General features: G+C 39.9%; 1 protein-coding gene across 2 annotated transcripts in view; it reads left to right on the top strand.

Annotated features, from left to right (window-relative positions):
* The window catches only part of BABAM2 (BRISC and BRCA1 A complex member 2), a 454,600-nt gene that overhangs the window by 390,410 nt on the left and 43,496 nt on the right, over nt 1–20,694 (top strand). For both annotated transcript variants that reach the window (XM_058551529.1, XM_058551530.1), the window contains exon 11: nt 16,694–16,847. In XM_058551529.1, coding sequence (XP_058407512.1) covers nt 16,694–16,847 — 154 coding nt within the window. The remainder of the gene's footprint in view (nt 1–16,693; nt 16,848–20,694) is intronic.

Below are 20,694 nucleotides of genomic sequence, written 5' to 3'. Positions count from 1 at the left end.
GGGTATGGGAAAATGAGTGGCTTCTACTCAAGGGGTTGGCCAAAGGGAGAAAGCCAGGTTTCACTTGAGACGAGGAGGTGGCAGGAACATTCTGAGAAGAGAATGAGAAGGTGACTCCTGGAGTCAAAGCAGAGGTAACCAGGGTGTGGTAGACTGAATGCCTGTCCTGAGAGGATCCAGAGTGACAGAGGATATTAGGAAGAACAGTGGGTAGTGCAGATAGGGCAACTCGAAGGCTTTATAAGGAATACAAAACTCACATACTCTGTTCTTACTTGACTTATAATAATGCATTTGGTCCTTCTCTCATACCAAATCATAACTGATTTTTAAATAGTTAAAACCCCATAGGTCATACTATGGCTATGCTAAAAGAATCCTTAACTCTCACCGGTCAAGAGTCCCATACCCAGGAATGCTCATGGTCACCATCTTTGAGTTTCAGACAAGCAGCTCTCTCTTCTCTTTTTGTACAAGCGTTAAACTGCCCTGCTCCTTAAACCAAATACATACACATATACACACGTGTATTTAGATAGAGATGGATGTGTGTATACATATAAAAATATGGCACCACTTGGTAAACCATTCCTCTCGACCTGGGATTCCCACACCTCTCCTCTGGATCCACATTGGTGCCTGTTCAGGTGCTCCTTTGCAGATTTCACTTTAATTTTTCCATGAGCTAAGGTTGAGTGATGTCTTAGCAAGTCGAACATTTAAAGAATCAAACCTATTTTTTCGTGAAACCAATTAGTAATATACCTAAAGTGAACCATTTGGCTTACAGAAACAAAAAGATTTCCATCACAGAGTATTGGTAAGGGGTCATGAATAAGGTGGGGCTGGTAAGAATAGCTGTTTTATTGTAAGAGCAGCAGGCAGGCTGCAAGAGAAGGGGTTAACTGTTGAGTCCACATGAGGCTTGGCTGAGGTGTGACCAGGTTTAAGGTACTTTATTTCAAAGCACTTTGGAACTTCCCTCTCTTTTTCATTCCTTATCGCATTCTTTCCATCCGTTCTTAAATGCTCTGTGTATATGAACTTCAGCTTCTCTATTCAAACCTTAGTCTTTTAACCAGTGCCTGATGGGCTGTACCACACCTTCTTTAGAAGGAAAAGCTGGATAGGCCTCCCCTGAGCTGCCCCCATCAGCATTCAAGAATTATATTTTTATCCAGGAGACCTTGGTTAGTCCCTTCGGGCTGGAACAAGGGGTAGAATTAAGGTAATTAAGCTGGCATCAATGTGTAGGACAGACAGAAAAGCAATTCCTGGAGGCAGAGAAAGCTTATTGAATTATTTCAGGTGTGAATTGATTAGTATTTGGGGCTGACCTAAAATGGTGGGTGTGGGAGGCCTAATGCAGTTGTTCCTAGGTTTAACCACGAGTGTATTCAGCTGTGTAAAGTAGGTTGCTATTTTTAGATCTACATTCCCACTTCTGTTTATCTATGGTGGAAGTAAATGTGGCCCCCCAGCCCCACCAGTCACCTCTCGGTAGGACAGTGCCTTGTGGACAGTCCTCCCAGGATGTGCTGTCAACAGTGAGCCTTTCCAGAGATGGAAATAGCAGAATGAAGTCAAAGGTTTTGAGCTTGGCAGAATATTAGACCCAGTCTGTGTGTGAGTGAATGGGGAGCAAGCTCTGGCTTTTATTTCAGACATGTGGTATAATTCTTCCCCAGTTGATAGCAGAACATCCTAATGGCATCAGAACCACCGGGTTTAAAATCTGAAGACCTGAATTCAAGGTCCAGCTCTGTCATATGACTATAATTCTAAACAAGCTGCTTTCTGTTCCTGAGTGTCACTGTTCTTACCTATAAATGGGTAATAAGCCCACCTTGAAGATGACAGATGAGACAATATATGTAAAAACATATTTAAGCCACTAAGCTTGTATTATGACATTCACAAGGCCTCTGGAATTATCAGACTGAAGCAAAAGTGAGCAGTAAGAGAAGGATATGGAGATTTTAAAGTCATCAGAGGATATTGATAGATGGGACTTTCTGGGACTTTCTAAAGGAGGAAAGCTGAGGGCCAAGCCTTCAAGGTTAACAAGTCCCTCAACTGAGCTTTGGGAGTGAGGCGCTCTTAAGCAGTTAGAGAAAAGAAGACAGTAAACATTTTAAAAGGAAGGGAAGTACAGATCAATACAGTGTTATGGAAACCATGGGAGAAGAACAGAAGTGAGCAAGAGTGTCAAATGCCGTTAAAACCCCATAGTATGACCATAAAATATTTTCCCAATCAAAAGGAAGAAAACAAGGAAATTGAAACATAAAAATAAAAATTCTTAGAAGTCTGAGTTCATTGTACCCTTGAGTATAGCTTAAGGTCTGAAAGACTAGCACTTTATATTCCTCCTCCTGGTCTGTAAGGGCTCTATGTGTCAGTCTCAGACTTTTATGCACTTTCTTGATCAACAGCCAGAGAACTTACTTGCCCATAGCAACCCCTGGCTGAGACAGTAGACGAGCCAAAATGTCCCTGAGTAGAAACTCCTTCCAGAATGTCAGAAACAAGCAGTAAATCTAATTTGTAGCACTTGTGGTGGAAAGAACATAGGCTCCAGACCCATACAGGCCAGGGCTCGTCCTGGCCCCATCTCCTCTTCATGGCTGCAAGTAAGTTCTCAGGTGGCCCCAGGGTCAGGCTTGCTCCCTACTAAAAAGGGGCTAGAGAGAATTGAGTGACAGAAAGCACCTAGCACATTGTAGGTATTTGATAAATGTTGATTTCCTTCCTTTGTCTTAGCATTTAAAAAAATTATTTATTAGAATGAAACACAAAACAAAAAACCACCATGGCTGCTTTCTATAGAAAAATTTTTCAGATTTGGGTTAATGCAGAACCCAAGTCATACTGTAAAGCAGCTGTTGCAGCTATGGTTATTTTGCTCCTGCAGGGAGATTTACTGGGTTACAAGTGGCATGGTACAGTGTAGCTCACTGGACATAGGGTCAAGACCCTGGGGTTCTCTGTGAGGCTGCCCAGCAGTTCACCACTCTGTACCATGGGCTCCTCAGTTACCGAATGGATAGAAGATTTCCAAGACCCCTTTCTGAACTGTGGTTTAACTAGCATGTCCTCTGTTGTGACAGACATGGAGATTTTTAAGTAAGTATCTTACCTATCTGCAGCTCAGCTCTGCCCTGTAAGCACACCTGTCAAAACGCAGCCAAGAGGAAGGGAGTAGACTAAAGAGGGGTCACAAAGTCTGTGTGTTTTACTCACAGGGAACCCTCTAGGCCTGACTCTCATACCTTCTAGTAAACTTGCTGCACTAGTTCCCAAGTCCCCAGCAACTTAACTGCCCCGAGAAGGTCTGTGGGATATAGGTACAGCCTAACCTGCAGCCTTGACTGGGAGGTAGGGATGGAGGGAGCCAAGAAACCACAGACAGCAGACGCTGGACACTTAGTATAGGGGCTGATGTGCCTCATTCGGGCCTGATTTCATGACTCTGTGGCCCACTCTGAGAGTTACTATTCATAATTTTGACTTGGAGTCATTTAGAAAGGATGTGGGAGAAGTAAATGTGAAATCTACTTTAGAAAGATTGCTATCAAAAACAGTAAAAAAGAAAAGAAGTTTTGGAGCTTCCAAGAATAAATCCTCAGTTATTGGGTATGAATATACTTTTCTTAGGATAGCACTGATCCCATACCCTTGCTTGAAAATGATCTTATTCCTTGAAATTTGGATGTACAAGTCAAGGAGCTCATTTAAGTTAAGGGCTTGCCTCAACATGATCACCTTATGTTTACACAGTTTATTCTTTTTAATTCAACTTAGATAGGAGAATATGACAGTTTAAAAACATCATTTTAAACAGCAATTATACCTTCATCTCAAATGAAATTTTTCATTGGAATTGCTATCAAGGAAGAGTGTGAATTAATGTCCATTCCCTACTGTATCTCCTAGCCATTCTCACAGAAGAAATAATAACCAAGGAGCTAGCCAAAAAACAACAGCTAAACAAACCCAGGATAATTCACAGACCAAATAGTAATCTTTAAATATATGAAGATTGATTATATTTCTGGTCTTCTCTTTTCAGAGAACAAAACCGCTCACAAATAAGTAGTTTAGCAAAAAAAGAAAAAAAATCTTTACCTTAAGGGGAAGCACCTATGAGAATGGGGAGAATATTGCATTATGAAAGCACAAAAGAAAACTGACCAAGTTTTCATCAGGTTTCTCTGTTCAGATGTTTTCTGGTCTGTGGTCAACTTTTGCAGCAGAACCCCATTTGACCTTAGATTCTTCAGGGCTATGATTTTTTTTTATTTGAAGGAAAAAGATTGTAGAATTAAAAGTGAAGAGTTCCTGAGGATTGCTGAATTTGCCTCAAATGAAAAGATGGGCAAAACTAAATTAGAAGCTTAATTGAAAGAACATGGCTACTTTTCATCTCTGGGTTGTATTTTCTCAGCCTGGAAGTCAGGTTGGAAAAAGAAGTAATATATACTCAGATTTGTTTGTGTTTGTAATTGCTGCTAAGAGAAGGTGAGTAATAATAGGTATCGTTTATGGATATCTGCTATGTGCCAAGTATTCTGCGTATATTCATTGTATCATGTAAACTACACAGCAGCCTTGCACGGTAGGTATTATCTCATTTTAAAGATGAGAAAACCTAGACTCAGAGAGTTTAGTAAACTGCCTGAGGTCACCCAGGTAGTAACTGGCAGAGTAAGAATCAAGCCAGATCTGTCACATTCTTTCCACCATACAATCCTGTTCTTGCATTCCTTTAGGCTCCAACCTTCATTCATCGAGCACTTTCTATGTGGCAGGCACTGTACCACATGCTTTATTTATTTTAGAGTTTTTCCAGTTTTATGGATGAGAAAAGAGGCTCAGAGAGGTCAGTTAATCTGCCAAAGTAATACACCTACTGAGTGGGACCTGGGTTGCCACCTCCAGAGCACATGCCTTCTTCCCTTAAACATTCAGCTTCACCTAGATGAGCTACTTCCTGTCCATCTCATCAGATGGAACTGAACCTAAAGCAACCAAAGAATGGAGTGGCTTATCTTTGAACATTTCTAGGGAGAATATCCCATACCACATAATCTAGTGGGTCAGACATCTTCCTATAATTTTAATACCCCAGCACAGTGTAAATCTGGAGTGGAGAATGCTTGGAAAGTATAATATACAAATAAAAAATAAGCTAATGAAGGCTTATGCATGTCATGAAGGGGAATAACATGGTGAACAGGCTTTGAACCCTGTCTTATGAGGAAACACGTAATCACTCTCAGGGGCATGGTTTCCAAGCACTGCCAGATATTTGACTTAAACTCAGTCCCACCCCAATCTTATGCCCAATCCCAAATCTCAGGCCCTATTATATGGATTGTCCACGTAGGAAGTTAGAATTGTTTGAGAGAAAATGGAGTTCTCCTGTAAACTGCTAACAGTCCTTTATCAGACTCTCCACTCAGAGCCTCCCTTGACTATAAGGGATGCACAAGTAAGTCTTAAGAGATGTTTTGTAAAGAGGAATCAGTTCCCATACTGAGAAATGAATGACTGGCTCTCCTCTAATAATAAATGTTAACTTATTTTTTATTTGTGCATTATACTTTCCAAAACATTCTCCATTTCGGAGGATTTATACTGTGCTGGAGGTATTTAAATTTTAGGAGAATATCTGACCCATTGAAATGGTGGTATGGGATATTTCCTCTCAAAATGTTCAAGGGTAACACTGCTCGTAGAAAAATGTCCACACTCCTTTGCTTTGTGTTCACAACTCTCCATAGTTTTGCCATCTTGTTCAGAGCCCGTCTGCACCAGCATTCTCTCCTCTCATCCTGTATTCCCTCTGCCCTGATCACCCCTCATTCCTTCACTCTCTCTGCTGCGACAGCTCAATACTGTTCCCTCTGCCTGGAACTCTCTCCCCTTTCTCCCTCCTTTCCCAGTGGAGATTCCCAGGATCCCACAGAATCCTCCCACTGCAACTGCCTGACAAAATCCTAGTTGTCTTTTAGGCCCTGCTCATCTAGTAAGCCTTCTAGAAGCCCTTAGATGGATTATCTTTCCACCCCATACCCCGTGGTGGTTACTACCTCTATTATAACCCTCACGTTTGTCTCCCTTCCCGAGAACAGCCAAGGTGAAGTGTATGCTGGCTCTGTGAGGAGGAGAACCCGTCCTTGGTCAGCTTGGCCTCCCTAGAGCCGGCATGCAGTAGATGCTCCAGGAATGCTTGTGAAATTGGATACTTGTGGCTGTTTTTTCTCGAATATAAAGCTCATAACCAGATCCTTAAAAAAAAAAAAAAAAAAACCTCTATTATTTTCAGAATTTTCTTTTTCTTCATAAAGCCACATTAGTCAACTTTCACTTTGGAGTAGTCACAATATTTGCAAATTTGTACCTGGCAGGACGTTCTAATTTTTCATCACTGGAATTTAGACTGACCAGTGTCAGTCCGCCTGCTCTAACCACAAGCACTGCATTTGTCATTTTCCTTCTAATCATCTTCATTTGGTACATTGTCCATGAATTTTTTAAATTAAAAGCTTATGACTCTTTAAAGACTTGGCCCAGTTTTTAAGTGCCAAGGATTTTGCATTTGGATATATTTTAATTTATTTAAGGATTCCTTTAATCAAATTCTTCCCTAATTTAGTCAGATTTCTTTTTTAATCCTCCCAGGCCAGGAGTTTATTTATTGTGACTAAACTCTTATAAAGATAGAAGTTAAAACAGTATTAAATGCTATTTATGGCATTCTCTCTTGCTAGATTTCTTTCTGAATCTCATAAAAACATGTTTCCTTTCTTGCATGTCTAGTGCAGTCAACATTTTCTCACGTTTATGATCTGTGTCAATCACTAGATATGTATGGACTGCCCACTGAGTGTATAGCCCAGTATTACACATGTGGAGGGTATGAAATAATGACAGGTACACTTAACTGTTAGCAATCCAGCTGAGACTAGATTATGTGGACACGGAGGATGGACAAATGACAGAGCAGGCAAGAGAGGCTTCCTGGAGAAAGGAGGGGCTTGGACTGTGTCACAGAATCAGAAGCAAGAGCAAGTTGGGGCCGGTCCCGTGGCTTAGGGGTTAAGTGCGCACACTCCGCTGCTGGCGGCCCGGGTTCGGATCCTGGGCGCGCACTGACGCATCGCTTCTCCAGTCATGCTGAGGCCGCATCCCACGTACAGCAGCTAGAAGGATGTGCAGCTATGACATACAGCTATCCACTGGGGCTTTGGGGGGAAAAAATAAATAAATAAAATCTTTAAAAAAGAAGCAAGAGCAAGTTGAAGGGACTGAACAAGGAGCCAGGCCTGAGGAAATGCCAGGATCCAAATGGGAAGCATATCCAGAGGACACAGAAACCAGATGACATCGCAAGTCATGAAGGGCAGAGTGCAGCACGCTGTCCATTTCCAGGAAGTGTGCATCCTCAGTTCTGGCATGGGGGCCTGCAACATGGAATATGCTCACTAAGCATGTGAGGGTTGAGGGAACAGCTGGACCAAGGGAAGCAGACAGAGAAGCACTGGAACAAGGAAGGGTCCCCATGCTGGGGACCCTTCGTCCCAGCCTCAGCCACTGGTATTCTCCTTTCAGCCTGGTGAGGCCAGCCCTGAGTGGGCCTTGTTTGGGAGTACAAGTTGGACACGTGCAAAGTTGTAGAACAGAGGCATTTCCTACAAACTGAGCGTTGATGAGAAGAAACCCAGAAAAACCTAGAAAAGGAAGGAGGACCCGCCAGGTAGGAAGAGCAGCTTGGCTGTGGGCTTTCAAGGACAAAAGGCTTCCTTCATCTTTGCATCACCCTTTGCTCTCCATGCATGCAAAAGTGAGGGGAGTGGTGGGAAAGAAAGTGAGATTGGTAAAATAGGGCAGGTTATGGCTTTTCTGAATTGAATATCTGTGATACCAAAAGAGCCAAATAAAAAGTGGAAAATTGTTATGTCTACACAGTATTGAAGCTTTATTGACTTCTTCCCTCTCTATGGGATATTCCCCAGATTCCAGTTCTGATTCACTTTTAACCTTCTAGAACCAACTCAAAGTCCATCTCCTCTGCAGAGCTGCCTCAGCCATCACCCAAACATGCTCAATTGTAAAGAGCTTATTTACCTTTCAGGTCTCCTTTTCCAGCTCATGAGCTCAAGGGCGTGGACACCTTCATTCTTCTCAGCACTCTATCTTCCAGTTAGTAAATTTGGAAGGAAAAGAAGGGACAGACAGGAGGGACCCAGCTGACATGCTGATTTTGCCAACCTGAAAATATTCTCATGAGACAGTGTACTTCTGTGTAGTTACCTCTATAAGCTGTATTCCAGTTTCTATGCAACTTTTTCTTCTACAATTTTCAACTTTGGCATTTTTTCCCTCAGAAGACCATTCAGCCTTCCTGACCCTCTTAGTTTTAGAAATGCTCCCACTTTTAAAAGTAATATTTATTTGAAAAAGATCATATAAAACATACCTATAGGGCCGGCCCCGTGGCTTAGCGGTTAAGTGCGTGCGCTCCGCTACTGGCGGCCCGGGTTCGGATCCCGGGCACGCACCAACGCACCACTTCTCTGGCCATGCTGAGGCTGCGTCCCACATACAGCAACTAGAAGGATGTGCAACTATGACATACAACTATCTACTGGGGCTTTGGGGGAAAAAAAGGAGGAGGATTGGCAATAGATGTTAGCTCAGAGCCGATCTTCCTCAGCAAAAAAAGAGGAGGATTAGCACGGATGTTAGCTCAGGGCTGATCTCCCTCACAAAAATAAAAGTAAAAATAAAACATACCTATATATTTTTAAGACTAATAACACCACTCAACTTCAGAAATAGGGCATAGAGCCAGTATCTTAGAAGCCCTATGTATGTCCATCCCAGAAGTAACCACTACCCTGAACTTTATGTGAGCCATATTCTTGATTTTTTAATAGCTTTATACCTACTATATATCCATAAACAATATATCATTATTTTTTTTCTGTTTTTGAACTTTATATAAATGGGAATCATACTGAATATTTTCTGCTGCTGTGAATATCAATGTCCTCGTTTTTTAAAAACTTTAAAATTATAAATATTTAAAGCTTGTACAAGTGTATAAGGAGTACAAAACAAATACTTGTGTAGCCACCTTAGTCACATCTTAATATTTTGCTATAATTGCTTCTGGTTTTTGTTTTGTTTTGTTTTTAAGAAATAGCACATCATCAATTTGGTTGAAGCCCCATGAGTGCCCCTCCCTGGTGCATTCCTGTCCCTCTCTCCTACCCTGTTACCCCCAGAGGTAACTACTGTCCTTCATTTGGTGTTTGTCATTCCTACGCACCTTTTTGTACTTTTCCTACACAGACATTTATAAACAGTATGTAATAATCTATGCATGTTTTTGAACTTTGTAAGTACATATTGAACAGTGTTCATCTATAACTTGCTTTTGTCACTGAACATTATGTTCTTGAGATTCATCTCTGTTGGTACATGTGGCCTTAGCTCATTCGTTTGAACTGCTGTAAGGTACTCCATTGAATATACCACAGTGTATTTATCCAGTCTCGCCTTGATGGACATCTACGATGGACATTCTAATTTTTGTTATCACAAACAATGCAACAGCAAACCTTTTACCTATCTTCTTATGCACATGTGGCAGTGTTATAGGAATGGAATTGCTGAGTTATGAAGTATATATTTCTTCACTTTCTCTGTACAAAATGTTATAGAAATTTACATTCTCATCAGTGAATGAGAATTCCCAGTGTTCCATGGCTTTGACACCCCTTGAGTATTGTTGGGTTTTAAAATTTTTGTCGATCTAATGGGTATGAAATGAAATCTCATTAAAGTTTTAATTTACATTTCCCTAAAATACTCCTTTCCTTTAGTTCAACAAGCATCGTTGAGTGTCTCTCCTGTGTTGGACACTGTACTAAGTGCTAGCAATACTGAAATAACTAATTCATGGCCCCTGCGTTTAGGAGCTCACAGTCTTGGCAGTGATTCCTATCTAGGGCGGCATATGAGAATCACTTAAGGTGTATTTTCAAAAATCAGAAGTCTGAGGTGGGGCCCAAGCATCTGCAATGTTAATTCCTTGGTGATGCTGATGCTCACTTCCAATTGAGAACCTCTGATCTTGTGGGAGAAGAAGCCTAGCTGATTCAGTCTGGGTTCGTTTATGTGGACAAGGTGAGAGAACCTGGCTCTTCACTGGCCAACTCTATGGCATCCCTTTCATCTTGAGATTCTTCTTACAATTTTATGTGTATGTCTCATTGAGTATTGGAATGAGTAATTTGAATCTATAAAGTACCTCAAAAGCAATTGCTGAACAAAATATAAGCAGAGGCCAGATTTCCTATAACTTCAACTCTCTGAGTCAGCTGAAAATCTGGAAGGAAACAAACACCACCACCACAAGAAGGAGGAGAGGAGGACAGTCTAAACGGTGCCTGAGGAAAACAACCCAGAGCTCACACTCCATCACTTCACATTAGTGGGGCACCTGCTCCGTGCCAGGTTCTGGTCTAGGGATGGCGAGTCGGCCATACCTGACTCTTCAGAAGCTGAGACACATGTGCGACGAAGTAGACGAAAGAAACAAGAAGAGGCAAGAGAGGAAGATAATATTAAGACAGAGTTGGCCTTGGTGAAAAGTGGCAAAGAAGCTGCTAAAAAAAGGAAACAAATATAGTAGAAGTTGTTTATAGTCAGGGGGCAACAGCATGTCACACCCTGGAGACCTCAGTGTACCACACTAAAGGCACATCAGCTCTTTTAACAATGGGTAGAGGGATGGCGGGGGGAGGTGCACGGGGGTGCTCTTAGGTAGGAGGCATTTGGAAAGAGCAAGCTAATTCTTCCTTAACACTTGAGGCCATCACTTATGATTTTTTCATATCCTCTCTGTCATCAAGAAAAGGCTAAATTATTTTCAGTATATTATTTTCACTGAGATATGAAGGTATGTACAAAGTTTAGAAAGATTCCATCAAAATAGTTAAAATTTAAGCACTGTGAAGGCTTATGCTATAGTTACCAAAATTTCACTTATGTGAAACAATATATAAAGCCAAATTAAAAAAAAAAAAAACCCTAAGGAAAAGAGGGAGTAAGAAAAGGGAATAAGTATTTATTTACTACCTGCTTGGTGTCTGTTCAGTCCTTTCAACAGCACTGTGAGATTAGAATTCTTGTCCTCATTTTGCAGATGAGAAAAATCAGGATTCAAAGAGGTGAAGTATTTTGCCTGTGGTCTCACCACAAATAAATGGTGGGGCTACATTTGAACCCATTTTTCTCTGACTCCAAAGGCTGTGTCTTTATCTGCCATACTATGCTATCTCCTCCCATATTAGGATTTTTAGAATTCACAGCACAATTCAAGAAACTTCAGGCTTTAGTTTAGTAATACAAAAACCCCAAAGGTAACCTGTTTACGTGATGAAATCACATGAAAGATAGTGAAAATCTGAAACCAGTTTAACAAAATCTGGTTAATATTTAGTCTCCCCGTCACTTAAATAAAAGGCAGTTATGGTAAAAGGAGACACATTTGATTTTTAATGCCTTGGATAGGGATACTTCGAATTGGAAAACTTTACTTTTGTATTTCTTGTAGGTGAGTATTTTGGATATGTGGTGTTTAACTTTCTAGTGGTTAGAATCCATGTGTCTCAAAGGTTTAGTCTGTAGTTAGTACGGTTGGGGGTGGTTAGTAAATAAATGGCAGATTTCCCTAATTGTTTTTATACCCACTCTGGAGGTAACCTGGGAATGACATATGTACACATGGCTCTTAGGAAGAATCAGCCTCAGATGGAATCACCATTGGAGGGAGAGTTTACAGCAAGTCAATATGGGGTTAAAACTATCTCCTAACGAGGCTTCGAGGAACTGGAGAGGCCTGGGAGGAGTGGAAATGGGGACATAACCATAACCACCACAAAGTGAATCCCTAAAAAAGAGTATCTTCCCTACTAACCCAAGAACATAGGAATATATAGTTTGGAAGGTTTGGAGAAATGAAATAATGGCTGACTTATGAATAATGGTGAAAATATTTGATGATGTGACTCTCAGGGAAGCAATTATGGTTAACCCCTCATTTGTTTGGTATTTTCAAGGATTGAACTGTCCCACATAACTGAATTTTCCAGACAACTAAAACTTTCCTATTTATGTGCCTTGAATGTTTTTTAACCATGCTTGGTGGAAATATTTCTGAAATAGATTATATAATTATCCTGCCTTCTTCAATAGAAGCTGTAAGAAATAACATTTCCTTAGGTGCTTTTGACTGCGAGTCTGAGAAGACCTGATTAAAAGAGGTTAAATAGTTAGGACTTGTAATCGTCCCACGTAACAAGAAATCCAGTTCCAGGGATGATGAATTCGGCAGCTCAGTGATGTCAGGCTGACTTTCCCCTTGTGGTCACAAGCTGGGTGCACAGCTCCAAGCCTCAAGATCTCACATGATAAGATCTAAGGCAAGAGTGAAATGGGGGCTTCTCCTTACACGTGTCTTTAATCAGAGAGGAAAATATTTCTCAGGAGACCCCTAGCTGTTTCCCCTGGGTCCCATTGGCAGGACTGAGTCACATTTCCTTGCCTAGGCTTTATGGAATGGCTGAGAGAGTGAATATCCAGCACTTTCAGACTCTCGAGTGGAAGGAGGGCTCTGCTCATATAAAATAAGGATAGAGATGGCTATTGGGGAGGCAACCAGGAGTGTCTGCCATGGTTACCAAGATTGGGGGTGAACGTGATGCACAGTAAGAGCTTGAGGGATGATTGAGCTTTCTGTTCCCACACTGGCCCCAGACTGGGATTCTTTTTGATTTCCTGAGTCTGATTTTATTTGTTATTCTCTCTCTTTCCTTTGTGTCAGACTGCTAGTTATCACTACTTGCTGTTAATGTTCCTTGTCCTCATCTTGCCATAATTAGATTTTTTTCCTGGATAAATAACATAATCCAAGTTGTTAGAACTATGCCTGAAGTGTTCTGAGTGAGAATTTGACAGCTGTCCTGTGGATCAGACATGTAGTGTGGCGTTTCTTTTGGCTGTTCAGGGTCATATTTCCATTGTTGAAGTTTTGGGAGAAGTGAGGAGTTTCTAGAGTCTTGTGAACTTAGATACAACTTTAATGAAGTCTTCTCATGGGGAAAGGATTTGCATTTGGGGTGGTTAAGCTTGTTTACCAGAGAAGATAAACTGTCTATCCGTCTGAACCTCAGCATGGTTTAGGTAGAGGTGCTTTCAGCTCCCTCCCAAAGGGATGGTGGGCACCTGGAGAGCGCCACTAGCTCTGGGACTGTGACCAGTGGGACTCGTCACTGCAGCAACTGTCCAGTATGAGGCAAGCTGGTGCAGAGCTTAATTATTCCTGCCTCTGCCAGGGCAGCAGAGCTCTGTGAATGAGTCCTGAGAAATGCCCAGGTGCTGCAGAATTAGAAGTGTTTGGGTGTGACTTGTCTCAACAAGTTCTTGAAGAAAGGAATGCTTAGGAGATGGTTATTGAAATTATACTGAACAAGTGAGGACCATCCCTTCTATGGATAGAAAGCTGACCAAATTTCAGTCTCTGTGTACAGGAAGAGGGAAATCAGGAGCAATAGTCAAAATAATACTGACAATGAGTAACTTGAACCAAATGGAATGATTCTACTCCAGAAATCAAACCTGAGCTAGTAGGCGGGTTGGGTTCTAATGAAGCAAATGGTTAAAATGTTCAGTTTTGATATAGCTGAAACTATGAGCCCAAACTGCCTACAACTCCAGGAGTTCCTTCAGAGCAGGTTAGCTGTTTACAGGCCTAAAGTCATTATTTTACTGTGTGTCAGAAAATCATGAATTAGCCTATAGGCAAACGTTAAGTGACAGAAGCATTTGGGGATAAGGAAAACAAGTTTTGTTTTTTTTAATTCTGACTAATTTGTACCATTCAAATCATTCTTACAAGAATAATGCAAAGAATTTCTCAAAAATATTTTAGTTATTAACTTTTTCTTATGCATAGAATATTTTTAAAGAAGCCATCCTTTTATTGACTGCTTACTAATACAGACAGGATACAACTTAGTTGAGCAAGATAGTTATATTTTTCTAATTTTTTACTTTCTTATATGTGAATTATTATGTGGATTACCAATTTTATCTCTGAAATACTGTGAGCATTCCTGCTCCCCTAATGATCCAGCCACTGTGTTCAAATTTTAATATTGGCTTCAAATATACTTTTTTAGAAAAATCTGCATGGAGAAATAATCATGTAATCAATGCTTTTTTGGAATCCTGGTACATATCAGTATATAGCTGGCTGGCAATTTTTTTTTTTTAATCAGAACAACTCATTTGCCTAGGTAAATAAATTTGCATTCACATTTGGAATTAGTTCTGATCTTAATTGGGCATTTAGGGAGCCAGAGTGGATGGTTCAGAACTAGGTGAGAAGATCATTTTTCAGCTGATCAAAATACCAGCAACTCATTTTCTACAAAACGAAATAACAGGAACAAAAAATATGCATTTCAAAGCCCAGAAAAGCTGGTCACTCGAGAGTCATGAAGCCTGTGGTATTATCTGTATTACTTTGCTACTGAATGGTGACTGTACTTACTTTAAATTTGTAAATTTTTGCCATTGAATTCTATTATTTAAAATTATTGCTTTTTTGAAGGGAAACTTACATGGTAAATACTTTTCATCAATCACCCTATTGGTGATTGCCTTGGGGGTTAATCTGAATCTCATTTTATATTTGGGAATTTATATATAATATAAACATAATCAAAGTCAAATTAAAGTATATGTGAATAGACTTTTTTTCTAAAATAAATCGGAGGAAATGAAATGAGTAATCAGAAAAGATATAAACTTAATTTTAGAAAGCAATATTTATCCAAAATGACTGAAGAAGTTATAGATCATGCTTTGTAATATGAAGGGATTCAAAAGGGTTTTCTGAATTGAATTGTTTATAATTTGAGTCAGTCTGTTTTTCATATTTTGTATTGTTCCTATATATTACTGAATCTCTGTTTTGGCACAAATAGTCGTGTATTGAAACTGCATTGAGGCACTTGGAAAATGTGACTAAAGAGTGGACATTCAAAGTCTTGCCACTTTTCTTTGGTGGTGTTGTGATTCATATGTAGAAACCCCCTGCAGCACTGAGTCAGAGTCAGATACACTCGGAGGGCTAAGAGGCCTACCAACTGGACAAGTTTTTGTGTCTTGTTGTTTTTTTAAAGTTTGCTACAAACCTAACTTTTCCTTCAAGAAATCATTTTGGGTGCTTAGAGGGCCTAGTCCAAGTCAAATGTCACCCTGAACTGGCATGGTGATAGATGCATAACTATCTAGTATGGTTTTTTTTTTTCCATATACTTGTCTCATGTAGCCAAAGAGATGAACCTCGTACATTCTTCACAGTAGAGACCTGAGCTTACTAAATTGTAGTTTGACATAGTGAGTGTGTTGTGAGCAGGTTAGACCAGTATCCATCAGAGCAGGAGGCAGGATGGCCCAGTAGAAGGAGCTTGGGATTTAAATCATGGACTGGATTTGAGTCCTGCCTCTGCCTAGCTATGGCAAGAGCAAGTTAATAAACCTCTTGGAGTCTCAAGTTTGTTCGTTGTTAAATGCAGATGGCAAAAATAACGTCTGCTTTACAGAGTTATAAGTATCAAATTAGATAAAGTATGTAAAAGTATTCTGTAAAGCTAGAAAGTTCTATACACATTTTTCTTATTATTTTTTATATATTAATGTGCCTGTTCTTTGTTCTAGACGTGGATAACATTCACACCAATATACGGTATATACCTTGAGGAATGTGCTGTTGAAACAGTCTGTGTTTTTAATAATGATTTGCCTCAACTTAAAACAGGAAGTCATTTTGTTTTTAAAAATTTGAATTCAAGAACCACAAAATGAACAGATAGAGCACATAATACTTAACAGCAAATATTAGAATCAGTCTATACTGTAACGAGTATTTAATCCCTGTTGCATTCCATTAGGGAGCTCCTACTGGTTTAGGAGATGTATGTGGTAACACATGTGGAAAAATGTAAAACTACCCAATATCAAAATTCACTGCTTGATTGAAAGTTAAGCAATAACTTTATCTTTTCTGGTGGTCCAGTTGCCATATCCTATAAAATAGAAAGATTATCACCTGCCCTCTTAAGCCCCTTTCCAAATCCATTCTTTAAGGCAGCCTCCATCCCACCTCTTCCATCAAATTCTAGGTGAGGAAGACACTGCCTAACCTGTCTAGAGTTGATGCTATAACGGAGACTTAAAACAGGCATGTAACTAACTCCTCCATGGAATACTGGACAAAGTAAGTGCCATAGGGGAAGTTCAGATGGATAGGGTACCCAGCCTCTGTAGCCATTTCATAGCATTCCTTCAGCATCTATACATTATGCCTAATATTGGTTTAATTTTCATTTATGTGTGATTTGCCTCTCTATCTAGATTGTAAACTCCTTGAAGGCAGGGGAGGCATCTCGTGTTTCTTGTTGCCTCTCTCCATACTTTTTACCTAAGCCTCAACCAGTATTTGTGGTTCAAATAGAGTCTTGTACCCAACATTCAGATTTAGCCCAAAAAATGTGTTGTAAGATGCATTTAAGACCTAACTTTCTTTTCCTCTCTTCTTTCCTTGCAGTTGACCTGCCACTGTTTTTCCCTCGAGACCAGCCGACTCTCACATTCCAGTCCGTCTATCACTTTACCAACAGTGGACAGCTTTATTCCCAGGCCCAAAAAAATTATCCATACAGCCCCAGATGGGATGGAAATGAAATGGCCAAAAGAGCAAAGTAAGTGAATCTATTGTTATTTCCTACAAATAGGAACATTTTGTTTATCTAGTCCAGGGGTTGGCAAGCTACTGGCCGCAGGCTAAATCTTGCCGTGTGCCTGTTTTTGTAAATAAAGTTTTATTGAAACACAGCCATGCCAATTTCTTTACTTATTTTCTATGGCTGTTTTCATGCTACAATGGCAAAGTGAGTAGTTGCAACAGACCACATATGGCCTGCAAAGCCAAAAAGGTTTGCTATTTGGCCCGTTACAGAAAACGTTTGCCAACCCCTGATCTAGCCTCATCAAGTAGATTGATTTTTTTTTAAATGAGTTACAGGATTTATCTGAAATCTGCCTCTCTATTTAGATTAGAGAAGAAATACTAGATAGGAATTGGCGTTGTGGATAAATGGTGTTGATGATGAAAATGTTGGCAGCTACTTTTATATTTTTCATATTTTTTTAAATGGAAAATTTCATCTGACAGTAAACAAATAGAATTTATGCTTAGTAGTCAATACATGGATCCAGTACCTAGTTTTTCATATGGAACTGTAATGTCTTTGAAGGAACAGAGTGAATTATAAACATCTTTGTATCTCTGCAGCCATTGTCCAAGGTAGGGCCTGTGTCTTCCTTGATTGAATAAATGGCTACACAAATAGATTAGAACTGTTAAAATCTCTATGAAAGTAGATTGGGAATCTGACAGAAGTTGAAGTTAGCTACAGTTTGGAATTTAGAGTTATAACTATGTGTAGAAAGCTTTCACCAGTCATATGGTATAGGTAAGACTTTAATATCTGGAACACTAGTCTTCATGAACCATGGCTTCCTAGATTGAAGCAACAGTGGATTAAAATCATAGTTTCCAAAAATAACTCATAATTAGAGTGGCAGGTGGTTATTATTTTATCGCTCTGAACAGCCATATTCTCACACCTGTGATCCCAGCTGAAAAATGATCAGATCCAAAGAATCACACAAACGAAGAATATTAAGCATCCTCTTCATTTGTTCATCTAGTATTTATTGAGCATCTACCATGTTCCAGGCAATGTGCTCCACACTGGGGATACAATGATAAACAAATTAGAAATTGTCCATGTCTTCATGGAATTTATAGCCTAGCAGGAGAGATCAAAGCCTTTATCATTTCAAACTTCTGCCAGTTTTAAAGTACCTGCTAACAAAACCTGGCCTTCCAGACCTAGAATACTCTTGATTAGTAGGACTTCTTGCTCTTGCCCCCTCCTCCCTGAGACGTCTTTCCCTCCCAGGTGCCTCCTAGCATCTCCTATTCTTTCTGTAGTACAAGACCTTCACTTGTAGCAGGATTGGGGCTCTTTTAAATAATGACAGAGGGGCTTTCTCTAGAAATCCAGGCCTCCCCAGATTCATATGTGGAATCCAGAGCTGTTGTTATCTGAAACTTCAGTGTGCCCTGTCTCCCTTGTTATCTATGATGCCCAAGTCTGAAATTCTATTTAAGGAAAAAACACAAACATATGCAAATATAACTAATAACAATGATTAAGACTTACATATCTTGAAATAGACTTGAAAAAAGGGATGATAAAGTAAGTTTTATGTTCAAGATATTGCAGTTGTTTAATTTTCTGGGCTTTCCCTGTGTATACATAGGATCTGCCCTCAGAAGATGGGCTGTTATTTGTGGTATGTGCTATGGAGTCTGAACCAGACATGTCTTTGTGGTTTCCATGGCAAAGCTATCTTGTATGTGTGTGTGTGTGTGTGTGCGCGCGCGCGCGCGTGCGTGTGCGCGCATGTGTTTCTTAAGTAGACATTTTAGCATGTATGAATTGAGTCTTTAAGGAGTTGCAGACCACAAGCCTATGATTTCAGTATAGGAATATTGTAAGTGAAGCCTGTTTATCTTAACAAATTGGTTCAGAGTTGCAAGAGACATTTGCTTTATGTTAACACCAGTCTAAAGAAAACATCTGAAGTAACGTTAAAAAAATCTGCTTTCCACTGTAGTGAGGATGGATCCATTTTAAATGTAATAAAAGAGAAAGCCAGCAGTGCATACTAGGAAGAAGAAATAGTTTAAAAGCTCCCTTCTTAAATTGAACTGAGTAACTTCCCTGGGCTGTGTCAGAAGGCCAGGTAATGGATAAACACAACCAGAGAGCTGGCCTGCAGTAGACGAGATTGGTGCAGAAGGTTGGAGAGAAAGGATAGAAAGAGAGAAAGGTCAACTGCAGCATTCCTTACACGCCCTGTTTCTTTGTCCCGTGAAAATATTGTATGTACACAGTGCGTAAAAGGCTATAATTCACTTGGAGAGCTCTACCCATGACATAAACACTCTCACGGTTTATGAACAGCAGTAGAGCCCTTTGAGTGGAGTCAGCTGTTTATTCCCTCCTGTAGAGCAAAATTCTAAACATCTGAACTGAGAAAGGACTGTTTCTGGCCCTGACCAGGGCTTTTCCTACCACATGTGCTTCTTACTCTTGGCCATCCAGCAAATTCTGTCCTCACAAGTGAAATACTCTCTATTGGGTGAGCACAGGCTTTTGGGTTATGCATGCCCCAGTTCCTATCGCAAGTTCTAATCCTGTAAGCTCTGTGGCCTTGGGCAGGGCTGTGAACTTCCTGTAAAACAAGTCTGTACCCCTGCCTACTGGATGGGCTTGATATGAAGGGTCAGTCACTGAGTGGACTTGTGTAAGACCCTTGGGTTTAGTTTCTGCTTTGTCCCACAGTGCCTTTGCTCACCCCTTTCCTCCTGCCCTCTTTCTGCCCCTTCAAATCTCTTCATCCTTCAACATTCTTCTTTATGGTTTTCCCCATCCGTGCTGACTTTCAGGCAGCTCTTTCCCCTCTTCCTAATCTCGGTTGACTGTTGGTCATATGCTGCTTTGAAATCTCTTTCGTGTTGTTCTTTGATTTTTCACATCTTTGTTTATGTCTCATTTCCTTAATCAAATTGTGAGTTCTTTGAAGGCAGGGGCTTTGCATATCTTTTTAAAGATATTTATTGCAGTGTAATTTATATACAATGTAATTTACATACATTGAAGTGGACAGATTTAAATGTATCTTTGAATGGAGTTTTGACAAAGTTACCTTCTCCCCCTTTCCAATTAGTCTCCTCACCCCCAAGACAACTGCTGTTTGATTTCTATCACCTTGTCTTAGTTTTCCCTCTTTTAGATACTTCTTATAAATGGAGTAATACAGATTGTACTATTTTGTGTTCAACACAATTATTTTAGATTTATCTGTTATAGCATTCCTCTTTTACCGCTGAGTAATAGTTTATTATATGAATATACCGTAATTTATTAATCCATTCATCTGTATATGTATATTTGGTTGTTCCCAGTTGGGGATTTTATGAATAGAGCTGCTATGAACATTCTTATATAAGCCTTTTTATAGCCATATGTTTTCAATTCTGTGGGTAAATACCTGGGAGTGGGAGTATGCGTATGATTAACTTTATAAGAAACTGACAAACTTTTTCCCAGGTCGTTATACCAGTTTACACTCCCACAGGCAATATACGGGGTTTTAGATGTTCCATATCCTCTCCCACACTTGGTATCATCAGTCTTTTTAATTTTAGCTATTCTAGAGGGGATGAAGTGATACCTCATTGTGTTTTTAATTTTGACTTCCTGATGATTAATGATGTTGAGCATCTTTTCATGTGCTTATTGGTATATCTTCTTTTGCAAAGTGTCTGTTCAAATTTAGCCTATTTTTAATTGGGTTGTTGGTCTTTATTATTGAGTTTTAAGAGTTCTTTATATACTGGTCATATATTACAAATATTTTCTCCCGATCTGTAGCTTGCCTTTTCATTTTCTTAATGGTGTCTTTTGATGA

The sequence above is a fragment of the Diceros bicornis genome, chromosome 12 (assembly GCF_020826845.1).
Source record: "Diceros bicornis minor isolate mBicDic1 chromosome 12, mDicBic1.mat.cur, whole genome shotgun sequence".
NCBI lineage: Eukaryota > Metazoa > Chordata > Mammalia > Perissodactyla > Rhinocerotidae > Diceros > Diceros bicornis.
This window is presented reverse-complemented; position numbering and strand designations above follow the sequence as displayed.